This window comes from Danio rerio, chromosome 1, assembly GCF_049306965.1.
Source record: "Danio rerio strain Tuebingen ecotype United States chromosome 1, GRCz12tu, whole genome shotgun sequence".
In the NCBI taxonomy this organism is placed as follows: domain Eukaryota; kingdom Metazoa; phylum Chordata; class Actinopteri; order Cypriniformes; family Danionidae; genus Danio; species Danio rerio.
Genome location: NC_133176.1, coordinates 49,828,920 through 49,842,305, shown reverse-complemented (window position 1 = coordinate 49,842,305; position 13,386 = coordinate 49,828,920). Strand labels below are relative to the sequence as shown.

Genomic DNA, 13,386 nt, shown 5'->3' with positions numbered 1-13,386 from the left:
TAAAGATTTGTATTGTATTTTAAATAATAAACAAACTTTCCAATGATGAACTGTCCCTTTAAATTAAACACATTCATGTTCTCCATTGATGTACACAACACACACATTTAACTGTATGCACATCCCATCTCTCTCTCTTTCACACACAAACACACACACGGAGGACTCACCGCGATCCGCAGCAGTGTCCCCTTCACTGATGCCCATCTGTCTTGCCGGCGGTCAATGACCAGGATGAAGCCGATCCCCGTCGAGCTGAGACTAAAAAAAAAAAAAAAAAACACACACACCATCATCACCATCACACACACAAAAAAACACAATAAAAACAAACAAACACTGACATACTGAGGATAAACGCTGCACACAATGCATTCACACTTGTAAATATATACAAAATGTAAATATGATCAAATGTCATGTTCAAATTTTAACCTGTCAACCGTGCTTGTCCATATTTGACCCAAAATTGTCATAAAACAACCAATGTTTTGTCTTTAGACTGTACATTTGCATGCTGCAACCCATCATGAACGCAAAATGCATGCAAAAGCAGACTGACACACATACATTCAAATGCATTAGACCCGAACGCAACCGTGGCAATGTAGCGCAGAGATGCTGAGCTGGGTTGCCACGTCCATCACCATGGAGAACGGCAGCAACTCTCCGCACCAGCAGGTTCAAGCTGCCTTCTTTCTTTTCAATGACCAAAAAAATCCAATTATACTCCAGGAATGATCTTGATGTGCAGAATCCACCCCTGATGCTTAAACTCCAAGTGTCCTTCAGCAGATATCACAGATGCTTTTTCCCTCCGTTTCTTTCTTCCCTCCAATGTACCTTTGCTTTCAGCCGCTCTGTTTATGGTTCCATTTGAATGAGTGCCACTGTAGGAGAGCTGGGAGAGCAGATACACTCTCCCTCCCCCTTTTACAGCAGCCAATCAGACAGCATCAGGTGCTCCCTCGCAACCAATCGGACTCAGAGGAGCGCTGACTGACTGATGCGAGAACTGATAGTGTGGTATGTGGGCGGGGTTTGGTGCTGATTGATAATGAGAGCCCCGCCCACTGGAAACTGGCACTGCAGATACTCGTGTGTCAAATCTGCCGCCATTACGGTGACATACAAATTGTGTGTGTGTGTGTGTGTGTGTGTGTGTGTGTGTGTGTGTTTTCTGGCTCGCATTAGTAATCCCACCAAATTTTCACACTCAAGCTCACCTCCCTTTCCCCCCCTCAGGCTGATTTTTTTTTCTGGAGCGTTTGTTCTGTGCTTCTTTCATTTAGGAGGGGTGAATGGAGGAAAGGAGAGCAATGCAGGGGTCTTATCAGCTGAGAAAAAGCCCCTGGTGTAGATCTGCACTGACACATACTGACTAACGACCTTGAATGTCCATCAGTAATGATGAATGGCCATCAGAAATCTAACTGTGATCATTATTGTAATTATAAGATTACATTCAAAGGGGAATTCTAAGTCATCCGGGGGCATCATTGCACATGATTTATGGTCATATCGGTTGTTAGTCTATTAATGTTTTTAATTATTGTTTTGTGGTGTTAAATGTTGACGTTTTTGGCTTTTGTTCATATAGCTGAATGATTTGAGCAAACATTTGGAATGATGGTATTTTTAAATATTCAGTACCAATACAAATTTTGTACATACATATAAAACCCACAATATATTTGGATTTGACTGTAAATTTCTGCAATAATGTGATTAAATGTTTATTAATTGTTTATTAAAATGGTTATGTAATACAAAGGTCTGGGGTCATGAACAATAAGCAAAATAAATGTAAACTAAATTCAGGGATATGATTTGCTTATAGTAATCTTTGGATGAATTTAACAAAAATATTGAGGTTAAATTAAATTATTCAGAAACCACAGAGAAATTCACTGCCATGTCTTGTGAAGAATTGCTTGAATTTGAATGCAAAACTAAACAAAACAAAACACAACAACAATAAAACTAAAACAAATGATTGAGGTCATACTTAAAATAAAATAAATAAATAAAATAAAATTTTACTATTTTTTAAATCAAAAACCACAGAGGAATTCACTGCAACGTCTTGCTAACAGATGCAAAACTAAACAAAATAAAACACAACAGAAGAAAAAAAGAAAAACAACAACAACGACAACAAAATGGAACAAAAGACAAAACAAAACATCTGAAATTTCATACTTGTAATAAAATCCTTAAATTATCAAAATTAAACTAAATTAATATATAAAATAATTATCAGAAACCACAGATAAATATTATTGCCATGTCTTACTAAGAGATAAATTTGGATGCAAAAGCAAACAAAACTAAATAAAACTACAAAACAAAACAAAAAGAAAGAAAAAACAACAACGACAGCACAACAAAACAAAACAAAATCTTTTTAAAGATAAAACAACAAAAATAAAATGAAATGAAACAACAAAACAGAACAAAAAAAAGAGAAAAAAAACTACACAATAGAACAAACAAAAACTAATGAAAAAGAACAAAACCAAAATCAAATGAAACAACAAAAGAGAACAAATAAGGACAACACAATAGCAAAACAAACAAAAAAACAAATGAAATGAAACAAAACAGAACAAAAAACAACAAAAACAAAATGAAATGAAACAACAAAAAAAGAACAAACAAGAGAGAAAAAACAACAACAACAAAATAGAATAAAAACAAAAACAAAATGAAAAACAACAAAATAGAACAAAAATAAAACAAGTTAAAAACAACAAAAAACAAAACAAAATGAAACAAAGCCACAATTAATTTATATGATATTATATAATCATAATATTTATTTAAAATTTATATTTTTTGCATTAATTAAATGAGTAAAATCGACATATGCATCTTATTGAATTTAACCCCTATACTTCTATCCTTTGTATTAAAAATGAACTGGGGCGCTTTCTTGGGGGCTTTCTTGACATTCACCTCTTTATTCATTGAGCTGCTGTATATTTGCTGTTGAACTCCTTTCATTTACCAAATCAGAAGTAAATTAAAACCCCATCAGGCATTTTCAGCATGAAAAAAAAAATCCATCTAATTACTCAATCTCCCCTCTCTCTGTTTCTCCTGGGAATAATGGGCAAAGACGAGTGAAGGAAAGCAAAGGGCTAGAATCCCTCTTTCAGCAGAATATTAACAAGGGCTGTTCAATTAAAGAAGATTTCACAGGATCAGCCAACAAACCAATGCACCAGTGCATGGACATTCACAGGGATTAATAAAAAATAAAAAATAAAAAAAATCGATGCTATACATGCAAATTATCATCTGCAAAGTCAACAATAATGTATTTCCCAGAGAATACCCTGCATTCAGATGATTCACAAACTAAGAATGCAAATGTAAAACAAGGGGTATTAAGATCACCTTGTTAACCATGTACATAATTACACCTTTTAATTTAATATGCATGATGAATATTAATGAAGCAGCAGTCAAACACACACACACACACACACAAGCAGGCAGTCATGTCACATGTTCACTGAGAAGCAAACAGCATGATGGGTTGCAATTTGAAAGTATTAGAGCGCCCTCTACTGTATGATTCAACTAAAATAGATGACATTTTTTCTTATCTACTGCAACAGAGATGGTTTATAATACATTCAAACATAATAGCATTAAATAGTAATAATATTCTTTTGTAAAAATGGTCAAGCATTTATTTATAATTTATTCTTAATTTTTAAATTATTATTATTAATTAAATTATTTGCATGTTATTTATTATTTAAAATTTAATAAAGGTTTTAGTAATTATATCATGTCCCTTTAAATTTTTGTGTTTGTTTATATAGTTTTAAAAATATGTATTTAATTTAAAACTTATTGTCTAGTTGAAAATAAGAAAAAAAAATCTTGGCAGCTATCTTAATAATTGTTTAAGATTTCCCCCCTTGAATAAAATAAAATAAAATAAAATAATATAAAATTAAATTAAATTAAATTAAATTAAACACTGAGATTTTTTAATTTTAAAATGATTAATAAATTTAATTTAATTTATTAAATATTACTAATTTTCTTAATCCGAAATCAATGAAAAATTCTGTGTCATGTCTTATTAACAGATTAATTTGGATGCAAATATAAACCAAACTTAAAGAAACAACAAAACAGAAGAAAAAAACAAACAATAAATTTTTTTATTACTTTAAGCTAATTTAAAATCAATTTTCAAATTGGAAATAAGAAAAAAAAAATCCTTGCAACTAGTTAATTTAATTTAAAAATAAAAATTTTTAATATAATTATTAACAGTTATTAAATTAAATGTAATTAAATTTAATTCATGAATTATTATTATTTTTTAAATTTATATATATAATATATAAATATGGGAAAAAAGTATATAAACAAATAATTTAATTCAATATTTAAACTGAAATTTCGTTTAAATATGACGTCAATGTTTAATTTAATTTCTGCGTTTATGCTTTGGTTAACAAATTTTACAAGGGCTGTTCTGATTTGATTGTGAAGCACAATTTTGATTTAATTTGATTTAAAATCTTAATTTGATTCAAAACTTAGATTTAATACAAATAATGTTTCTAAAAATTATCTAAAAAAAAAGGGAAACCTCACAAATGGTGAATTAATGTCAACTATAATTAAGACTATCCCCCTTTCCCTTTTATCTCAGGTAACCGTATCACTTAACTATATTTAAAATAACTTTTTCATTTATTTATTTATTTATTTTTAACTTTTGCCCATGCCTAAATATAACCCTGAATCCACATCTATATTTACAAAAAGCAAGATTTAAAAAGCGATGACTTTTATAGGTCTGAACAAAACTAACTTAAACTAAACCTCTTCCCCAGTTAAATGAATGTGGAAACCCAGCTTATTAGGGATATGTTAGTAAGGCGCTATCCTTCCACCTCCTGTGTGTCTCACCTGGGAATGCTGGTCAGGTATGTCAGCACATTGTGAAACTCCTGCTCCTCCAGCTCACCAAACTCCGGGTACTCTGGGAAAATAATGATGGGGCTGCCGTTCTGTCCTCGGCCACCTGGAAATGCAGATTTGGAAAAACGCAGCTGTTAGCGATTCTGTTTAAAGCTGCCATGTGGTGCTTGGTAATGTTTTCCTTTTTGTCAGAGTGTAATATTTATGCATGCATCATGTAGGAAATCTGCAGAGCTAATACATTAAATCACATTTGTAGAATCTTAAAGGAACACTACACTTTTTATGGGGGAGAAATAGGTTTATGTTAAAACTCCCGTAAAGTTGTTAAACAGTTGAGCTTTACCTTGAATCTATTTGGCCGATCTCCGTGTCTACCCGAAGCACTTTTAGCTTAGCTTAGCATAAATTATTGAATCGGATTAGACCATTAGCATCTCAAAAAAAAAATTAAAAATCATAAGAGAGTTTTAATACTTTTTCTATTTAAAGTTTGACAATTTCTGTTGTTACATTGTTTACTAAGACCGAGAAAATGAAAAGCTGCTATTTTCTAAGCTAATATGGCTGGGAACTATGTAACATTTACCCTTACTTGGGCAATTTACATAAAAAATAACAATGCGTAATCCAGAAAATGGTGACGTGGTGGTGCAGTGGGTAGTGCTGTCACCTCACAGCAAGAAGGTCGCTGGTTCAAGCTTCGGCTGGGTCAGTTGGCGTTTCTGTGTGGAGTTTGCATGTTCTTGTGTTGGCGTGGGTTGCCTCCGGGTGCTTCAGTTTCCCCCACAGTCCAAAGACATGCGGTACAGGTGAATTGGGTAAGCTAAATTGTCTATAGTGTATGTGTGTTGAATGGGTGTGTATGGGTGTTACTCAGTGATGGGTTGCGGCTGGAAGGGCATCCACTGTGTAAAAACAGATGCTGGATAAATTGGCTGTTCATTTCGTTGTGGCGACCCCAGATTAATAATGGGACTAAGCTTAAAAAATAAAAAATAAAAAAAATAATATGAATATGAATAGAATATAAGATGTTGTTGGTTTTGTTAAACCACAGTCCTGACTAACTTTCATTTTCAAACCGTTAGTTAGTTGTTTTATCTTCAAGATCTGAGGTGAACTGCATGCTGCTGCTTTCAGTAGTATGGCAATAAATGTCAGGTAAAAGCGTATTCAAACTCACATTGGTAGCATTTAACACTGAACAAAGCCCAAAATCAGTACCTGAGGTGATCATTGTCATAGTAGTTTATACTGTTGTTCTGCCACGATGTCACGGAAATAGAAAGAATTTCTAAAATAGAAATATGTAGGACCAAAACCTTTTTTTTTTAATCAGGGAAATTTTAACCTCCTGAATTAATTTTACTGCTAGAAAAATGTGGAAATATAATAATCCAGTAACTCTTCTGCATTTTAAAAGTCTTCTACCCACAAGGGGGCACTTCCACACCTTCCCATATAAACCTCACATAGAGAAATACAGAGAACACTATTACGTACATTCACAGAAGACTAATAATCTCAGCTATAGACCTGCATGGATTTGAGGAAATCAAGGACACAATTCAACACCACGAGGACAAATCTGCTCTTCTCCAGTCACTGAACTTTGCCTTGCAAATAGAGAGGATACCGTTCAAAAAATACGGAGAGATAAGCATCATACACATAATTACTGTGTGTATGTGTGTGTGTGTGCGAGAAAGGGAAAGAGGAAGGAGGACACGTTTGCTGCATTGTGTGGAGGGACAGAGGTCATGTGACTGTGTGTGAGTGTATTTGGCTGCTCCACTCTGTGATTAATAGAGCAGGATGGATCCACTGCGGAGCTTACAAATATTAACACCTCTGTGACTGTCTCACACACACACAAGGTGAAAAGGACACTGCTGTCTCGTTTGTAATCAACAGCAGAGCAAAAGTAAAGTAATCCAGTCCATCTGGAGCAGGTGAGAGGAAGGATTAATCCACAATGACAAATTGCCAAATCACATACGTATGCACTATTCTTTGCCATTTAGTAGTATAAATAGTGTAAGTAGTGCGTTCACACTGAACAAAAAAACCTTGGAGGATGCACTTATTCAAACAATAAAATGGTATTTAATATAATGTTGAACTCTTGATGCACTCGATGTTCCCAGATGTGTTTAAACAGTGAAAGTGGAGGAGCTATCAGCCGCTGAGGTTGGATTACTTAATTTCATTTGGATTGTGCATGCAAAATTCTTTTAAAGTTATTATTGTTGCCTCCTATAGTGAATGCAGTTGTACTTATGACCAGGGTTGGGCCGATAGACGCCAACATCGCACAACCCTACTTATGACAGGTACTATTTGGTAGTTTGGTAATTTATTCCACAGCAAAACCCACCAATGCCAACTGGGAAAAGCTTGTAATTTAAGACATCAATCATCAATCATCGATCACAAACAAACAAACAAACAAACAAACTCAAAAACACACTGTATGCTAATGATAATATCAGACATGGACCTCTGTGCTCATCCAGTGGGGGGAAAAGTAGGACCAAAAAGGAAGAAAGATGAAAAGGGGTGAAAAGGAAATGAAAACAGGAAACAAACAGATGGAGAGTCTGCGCTGCAGGTCTGTCATTAAATCTAGGTGGAGAACTGAGGCATGAGATTAGACCAACGTTTACTACAACACGATGTGTTGCATGGACACACAGAAAAATAGAGTATAATAGGAGCACAGTGGACAGTTAAGAGTATATAGAACAGAGTTTAAAAGAGATGGATTGAAGAATAGAGTATGGAGTATCAAATGATTTAAAAAGAGTATGAAAGAATAAAGAAAAAAGAGAAAGTGAGTACAAATGGAGTATAATTATGTAGAACATAGTAGAATGGAATAAATTACAGTGTAATAGAGAGTACAAGTCAGTAATAGAATATCATTTAGGAAAAGGGAGAATATTACAGTAGAATTAAGCATAATAGTAAAATAGTGTAGAAGAGATTATAAAAGTAAAGAAAAAGGGTAAAATAGAGTATAATGGTGTACGATGAGATATACTAGAGATAAACAGCAGATAGGAATATTATGGAAAAAAAACAACAAACACATTAAAAAGAGTATAATAACAAGCATTTAGTTTGGGCGAGTTTTTGCAGCTGCTTTACAATGCCCTTTATGGGTGAACATTAGCCAGTGGGGGAGTGTCTTTTGTCTCTCCAGGTGTGAATTATTCATAACCATTGACACTCATGCAAAAAATGACCCAAAGTATTATTTACAAAATGTAAATCATTGTAATGCTTTCTTTGAATGACAGAACATAATAATTTTACATAATTGTGAAGTAAATATTCAAGCCTACAAGACTTTTGGTTACTCAAAGGTCTTATTCTAGTCAATTCAGTGTGGTTTTTTGTACCTTATTTCAGCTTTTTTTTCTCCAAAACGTACTAAATCACACTATTTTTATTTTCTAGAAAACGCAAACATGTACATAGTGGTGTAAAGTAACAAATTACAAATACTCAAACTACTGTAATTGAGTTGTTTTTCTCAGGAATAGTAATTTTCTAAGTAGTTTGCAAAAGGTGTACTTTTACTTTCCCTTGATAAGATTTTAGTGCTGTATCAATACTTTTACTCCACTATTTTCCTTCAACCTGCAGTCACTACTTTCTTAATGTCTATGGGAATTCGAAAAATCTATCCTGTGATTCCTGTCTAATCAAATCGCTCATAGAAGGTAAATCGCATCACACTAAACTACCTCAAGACATGGGCGATTAATAATTGCAGCAAACTGTTTGAAAGTATTAAAAGCATCTAAGAAGATGGACCCAGAGACTGTTTAGATCTGAGGTTGGCAAACTCAGTCCTGGAGGGATGGTGTCCGACATGGTTTAGCTGCAACACTAATCTAACACACCTGAACATGCTAATCAGTGTCTTCAGGATCAATAGAAATCTATAAGCAGGAGCGTGTGATTAGAGTTGGAGCTAAACTGTGCAGGACACCGGCCCTCCAGGACCAAGTTTGCCCACCCCAGGTTTAGATGCATGTCACTGATGAGAAGATGATGGATGTGTACTGTATGATGACCGAAATGAAAAAAAAAAATTTGAAAAAGAAAACCGGGTTGACACAAGAACGCAACATCAGGTCCAACGCAATTATTGGTTTAAGATGTTGGATTTTGGTCACTTTCCAACACAATCTAAAATCAAACAAATATCAACATCAATTGACGTCGTTTTTGTACATCAAAATAACATTGTCCTAAGGCACTGGCTAGACATCGAATTTTAGTCACCTGACATCAAAATCTACATCTAACCTAATAACTTAACCTTACCTTATCTTAACCTTATCTTACCCAAGTCTTATAACGTTGTGCACCTGCTGGGCAATAAGTAAATGCACTACAGAATGTTACGTTTACACACATCCACAAATTACATGTAAATGCATTATGCTTTTTACAGCGTAATATTTAAAAAACTAGGGTTTTATATTTTGAGCAATATTTACAAGACACCTTTACTCTACTTGCTCTGCATATGTAGGCAAGTAATGGTACTTTTACTTAAGTCTGATTTTTCAGTACTCCTTCCACCACTGCATGTACATCAATATTTCTCACATATTATTGTAGCAAAGTTTGTGCTGAATACAAAACAAATACATGCTGGCAAATACTATGTAATAAAAAGCTGAAATAAGCACAAATATCAGGGCATGTCAAAACATCTTAGGGGCCCCATAATTAACCTCAGACCCCAGAGGGTTCAAATTAACAGAGATCAGAAGTGCAAAGAACTCTTAATCTGATAACCATGGTAACCACAATCTTTAAATACAGTACCATCATTAACAATGCATTAAAAATGAATCAGAGCTTTAATCCCTGAACCACAACTGCACCATTTTGCAGCCAATCAGAGAAACCCTGAACCTCTGCATCTGTGACATCATCATTCATTCATATAAAAACATTTAGTTTTATAGACGCATCCTCTTTGTTTCTGTATGTTGTATGAAATGGTTGTTGTACTCTCTCCTGCCAGTATTGTTGTAAATGTTTTATGACATACATAATGCATGAGTTTAGAGCCAGGTTTGTGAATATTCAGAGACTCTCTCGTAGATTTGATCCAATGAGGGGGGGTTTAATGAAAATCTTAATCTCAATCTAATCCTCTTATTCACTATAAACTCTTCTATCTCACTCACAAGCACACACAGCCTGGCAGTCAATCAAACAACATGGCAACGCGCATCAGCTCTAAACGCTGTTGTCAAGCACTTCGTCATGGCAAGACTGAATAATTAAGAGGCTTCCTCCAGTCATGCGTTATCCTGGGCAACCCGAGCCGGCCACTATCTGGGTTATTTACGCAGACTGGAGAGAGTTTCTGGAGTGTTATTAAGTGTGTGTTTGTGAAATCTGTTCATGTTCTTAGATCAAGCAGATATGTATAAATAATCTTCACTCTTGACCCATATAGCGCATTTGAAAGAGGATATGTTACAATTCTGACTTAACACTTTAAATATAGCTCATCAGATCAGTGCTGTAGTGAGTTATTCACCTCTTGTAGCTTCTTGTGAGATTTTACACATACAATCTTAAAGAGGATCTATTATGTCCCTTTTTACAAGATTTAAAATAAGTCTCTGATGTCATTAGTGTGTATATGTGAAGTTTCAGCTCAAAATACCTCACAAATATATATTTTTTAAGTCTTTGAAACTGCCCGTTTTGATCAATATTGTGGCGTTTTGGTGACTGTTGCTTTAAATTCAAATGAGTCTCGTCTCTTATCAAATGAGGGTGGAGCTACAAACACCTGTGTGTCAGCATAGCGGCAGGTTCAAAACAGGACTAACGTCATCTCTGAAAAACTGTAATAGTGAGGCCAAACAACAGTATTTATATGCAAAGCATTCTGGGATTGACTACAGAAGACTCACCAGACAAGAAGGCAAACTGTTTCCTGAGGTCTGGGCTGATGTCTGCGGCACACAGAGGACTGCTCTCCTGCTGCATAATCTCATCTGCACAACAAACCAACAAACACATTCAGTTAGAAACAGGGGGGAAATGCTTAGGCAAAAGTGAGTAGGCAAAAAAAATAATAATAATGACCAACAGATACTCTTAAAAACTCAGAATATAAATGGTAATAAAATAGTTTAAGCTAAAGATTGGTGTATACAGTTGATGTCAGAATTATTAGCCCCCCTTTGATTTTTTTCTTTTTTAAATACTTCCCAAAGGATGTTTAACAGAGCAAGGGAATTTTCATAGTATGTCTGATAATGTTTTTTCTTCTGGAGAAAGTCTTATTTGATTTATTTCGGCAAGAATAAAAGCAGTTTTTAATTTTTTTAAACCCATTTAAAGGCAAGCTATATTTGTTTTCAATAGTCTACAGAACAAACCATCATTATTCAATAACTTGCCCAATTACCCTAACCTGCCTAGTTAATTAACCTAGTTAAGCCTTTAAGTGTCACTTTAAGCTGTATAGAAGTGTCTTGAAAAAAATCTAGTCAAATACTATTTACAGTCATCATGGCAAAGATAAAATAAATCAGTAATAAGAAATGAGTTATTAAAACCATTATGATTAGAAATGAGTAGAAAAAAATTCTCTGTTAAACAGAAATTGGGGAAAAAAATAAACGGGGGCTAATAATTTAGAAGGTTTAATAATTCTAACTTCAACTGGGTCAAAGATGAGATACTGCATCAAATTAGACTTAAAATTGATATTATAGCTTTTACTTTAATATTTCATTATAGTTTCATTTCATTCTCAATTAAAACATTGTGGTAACAATTGGGTAAAAGCTAATGTTATAGGGATATTGGCGGTATAGTAAAAATATCTTAAATTAAAATAAAAAATAGTTTGTATTTTTAGTTGCACGGTGAGTCTTTTAATGCAGTCATCAAAAGATTCTTGTTCTAAACATGCCTGTTTAGCATTTGTAATATATGACTACTGTTACACTGAATAATGTCTTGATGGTGATCTTCTATAAATCCTGGTATAAGCAGCATGATATTCATTATGTTTTGCTCAGATTAATAAGACATATATAATGAATACAATATGTGTATAAAAGAAATAAAGATGAATTCTTGAAAACATAATGGAGTAGAAAATTCTGTTTCAGTGCACCAAAACTCATTTTAAGAAAATGGCTTTAAATAATACAGTAGGGGAAACAAGTATTCACCATTTGTTGTTGACTTGAAATTTTCACCAGACGTCAGTAACAACTAAATAAATACATATATTCAAAGAAAACAAATCTAATTAGTTTCTAAATTAAGTTGTGTAATAAAATAAAAATGACAGAGGGAAAAAAGGATTGAACACATGAAGAAGGGGAGGTGTGGAAAGGCAGCGAAAGCCCAGACAGCAGCTGAAATCTCTTAATTAAGCTGAAATTAGTAGTCCTTCAGCAACCCTCTTCCCTTCCTAAGTGTATAATATCAGCTGCTTCAGTCTAACATCTACATTATCAGGGTGATGAGGATGAAACCAGAGTGGACATTTCAGCAAGACAATGATCCAAAACACAGCCGAGGAAACTCTCAAATGCTTTCAGAGAAAGAAAATCAAGCTGTAGAATCACCCAGCCAATCACCTGACTTGGATCCAATATAAAATACAAAAAAAAAAAAAATAAAGATCAGATTTGATAGACGAGACCCACAGAACCATCAAGATTTACACTCTGTTACAGTTAGTGACAAACTCACACCTGAGCAATTTATCTAACTTCATTCTCCAAGAGTGTATGAATGAATGAAGTGAAACGAGATGGAAGAGTAATCGAATGAATGAAAATATGAAGCAAGAGAAGGAGAAGGAGAAGAGAAGTGAAGAGAGAGTGTATTTCTTCTAAGAAGATTACTGTAAGCAGCTTGGAGAGCATCCGCCACTGTAGTGTGTATGTGTGTGCGTTTGAGTGTGTGAGTGGAGCATGTCCATGAGTGTGCAGGTGTACATGTGTGGGGTGTGTAGATGTGTCTAAGTGGTGTGTGTGTATACTTCTTTATTTTAAATTGTATAATGACATGCGTATGACCAACAGTGGTGTTATATTGTAGTTAAATTTGTGGTTTACGAGGATGAGGTTGCCTTGTGTCCTTACAATCAGAAAAGCTTAGAAATCATACTTAACAGGGTCTTCTGACATTCAAAATGTTCCACTAGTTTTAATGAGGGTTGAGTTTAGAGGCAGGGGCAGGGTGAGGCCATATAATAAGCAGTTATTTACAGTATAAAATACATTGTCAATGGAGAATTCTCATAAATCACATAAGTGTGTGTGTGTGTTTCTGCACTCCACACAATTTAAACTTAAAAATTTAGGTGGATTGAACATAAAACAATTAAGTTTTCCAAACAAAATCTTAAAAGTT

At 34.1% G+C, this 13,386-nt stretch overlaps 1 protein-coding gene across 49 annotated transcripts in view; it reads right to left on the bottom strand.

Moving 5' to 3' along the window:
- Positions 1 to 13,386, bottom strand: part of mcf2la (mcf.2 cell line derived transforming sequence-like a) — a 143,236-nt gene that overhangs the window by 59,824 nt on the left and 70,026 nt on the right. For 42 of the 49 annotated variants that reach the window (XM_073954082.1, XM_073954110.1, XM_073954146.1 and 39 more), the window contains 3 exons: positions 10,917 to 11,000; positions 4,945 to 5,059; positions 171 to 261 (listed from right to left, as the gene is read on the bottom strand). In XM_073954082.1, the coding sequence (XP_073810183.1) occupies positions 171 to 261; positions 4,945 to 5,059; positions 10,917 to 11,000 (290 nt within the window). Of the gene's footprint in view, positions 1 to 170; positions 262 to 570; positions 890 to 4,944; positions 5,060 to 10,916; positions 11,001 to 13,386 lie in introns of those variants that run through there. The other 7 variants (XM_073954217.1, XM_073954238.1, XM_073954243.1 and 4 more) reach the window with 1 other exon arrangement.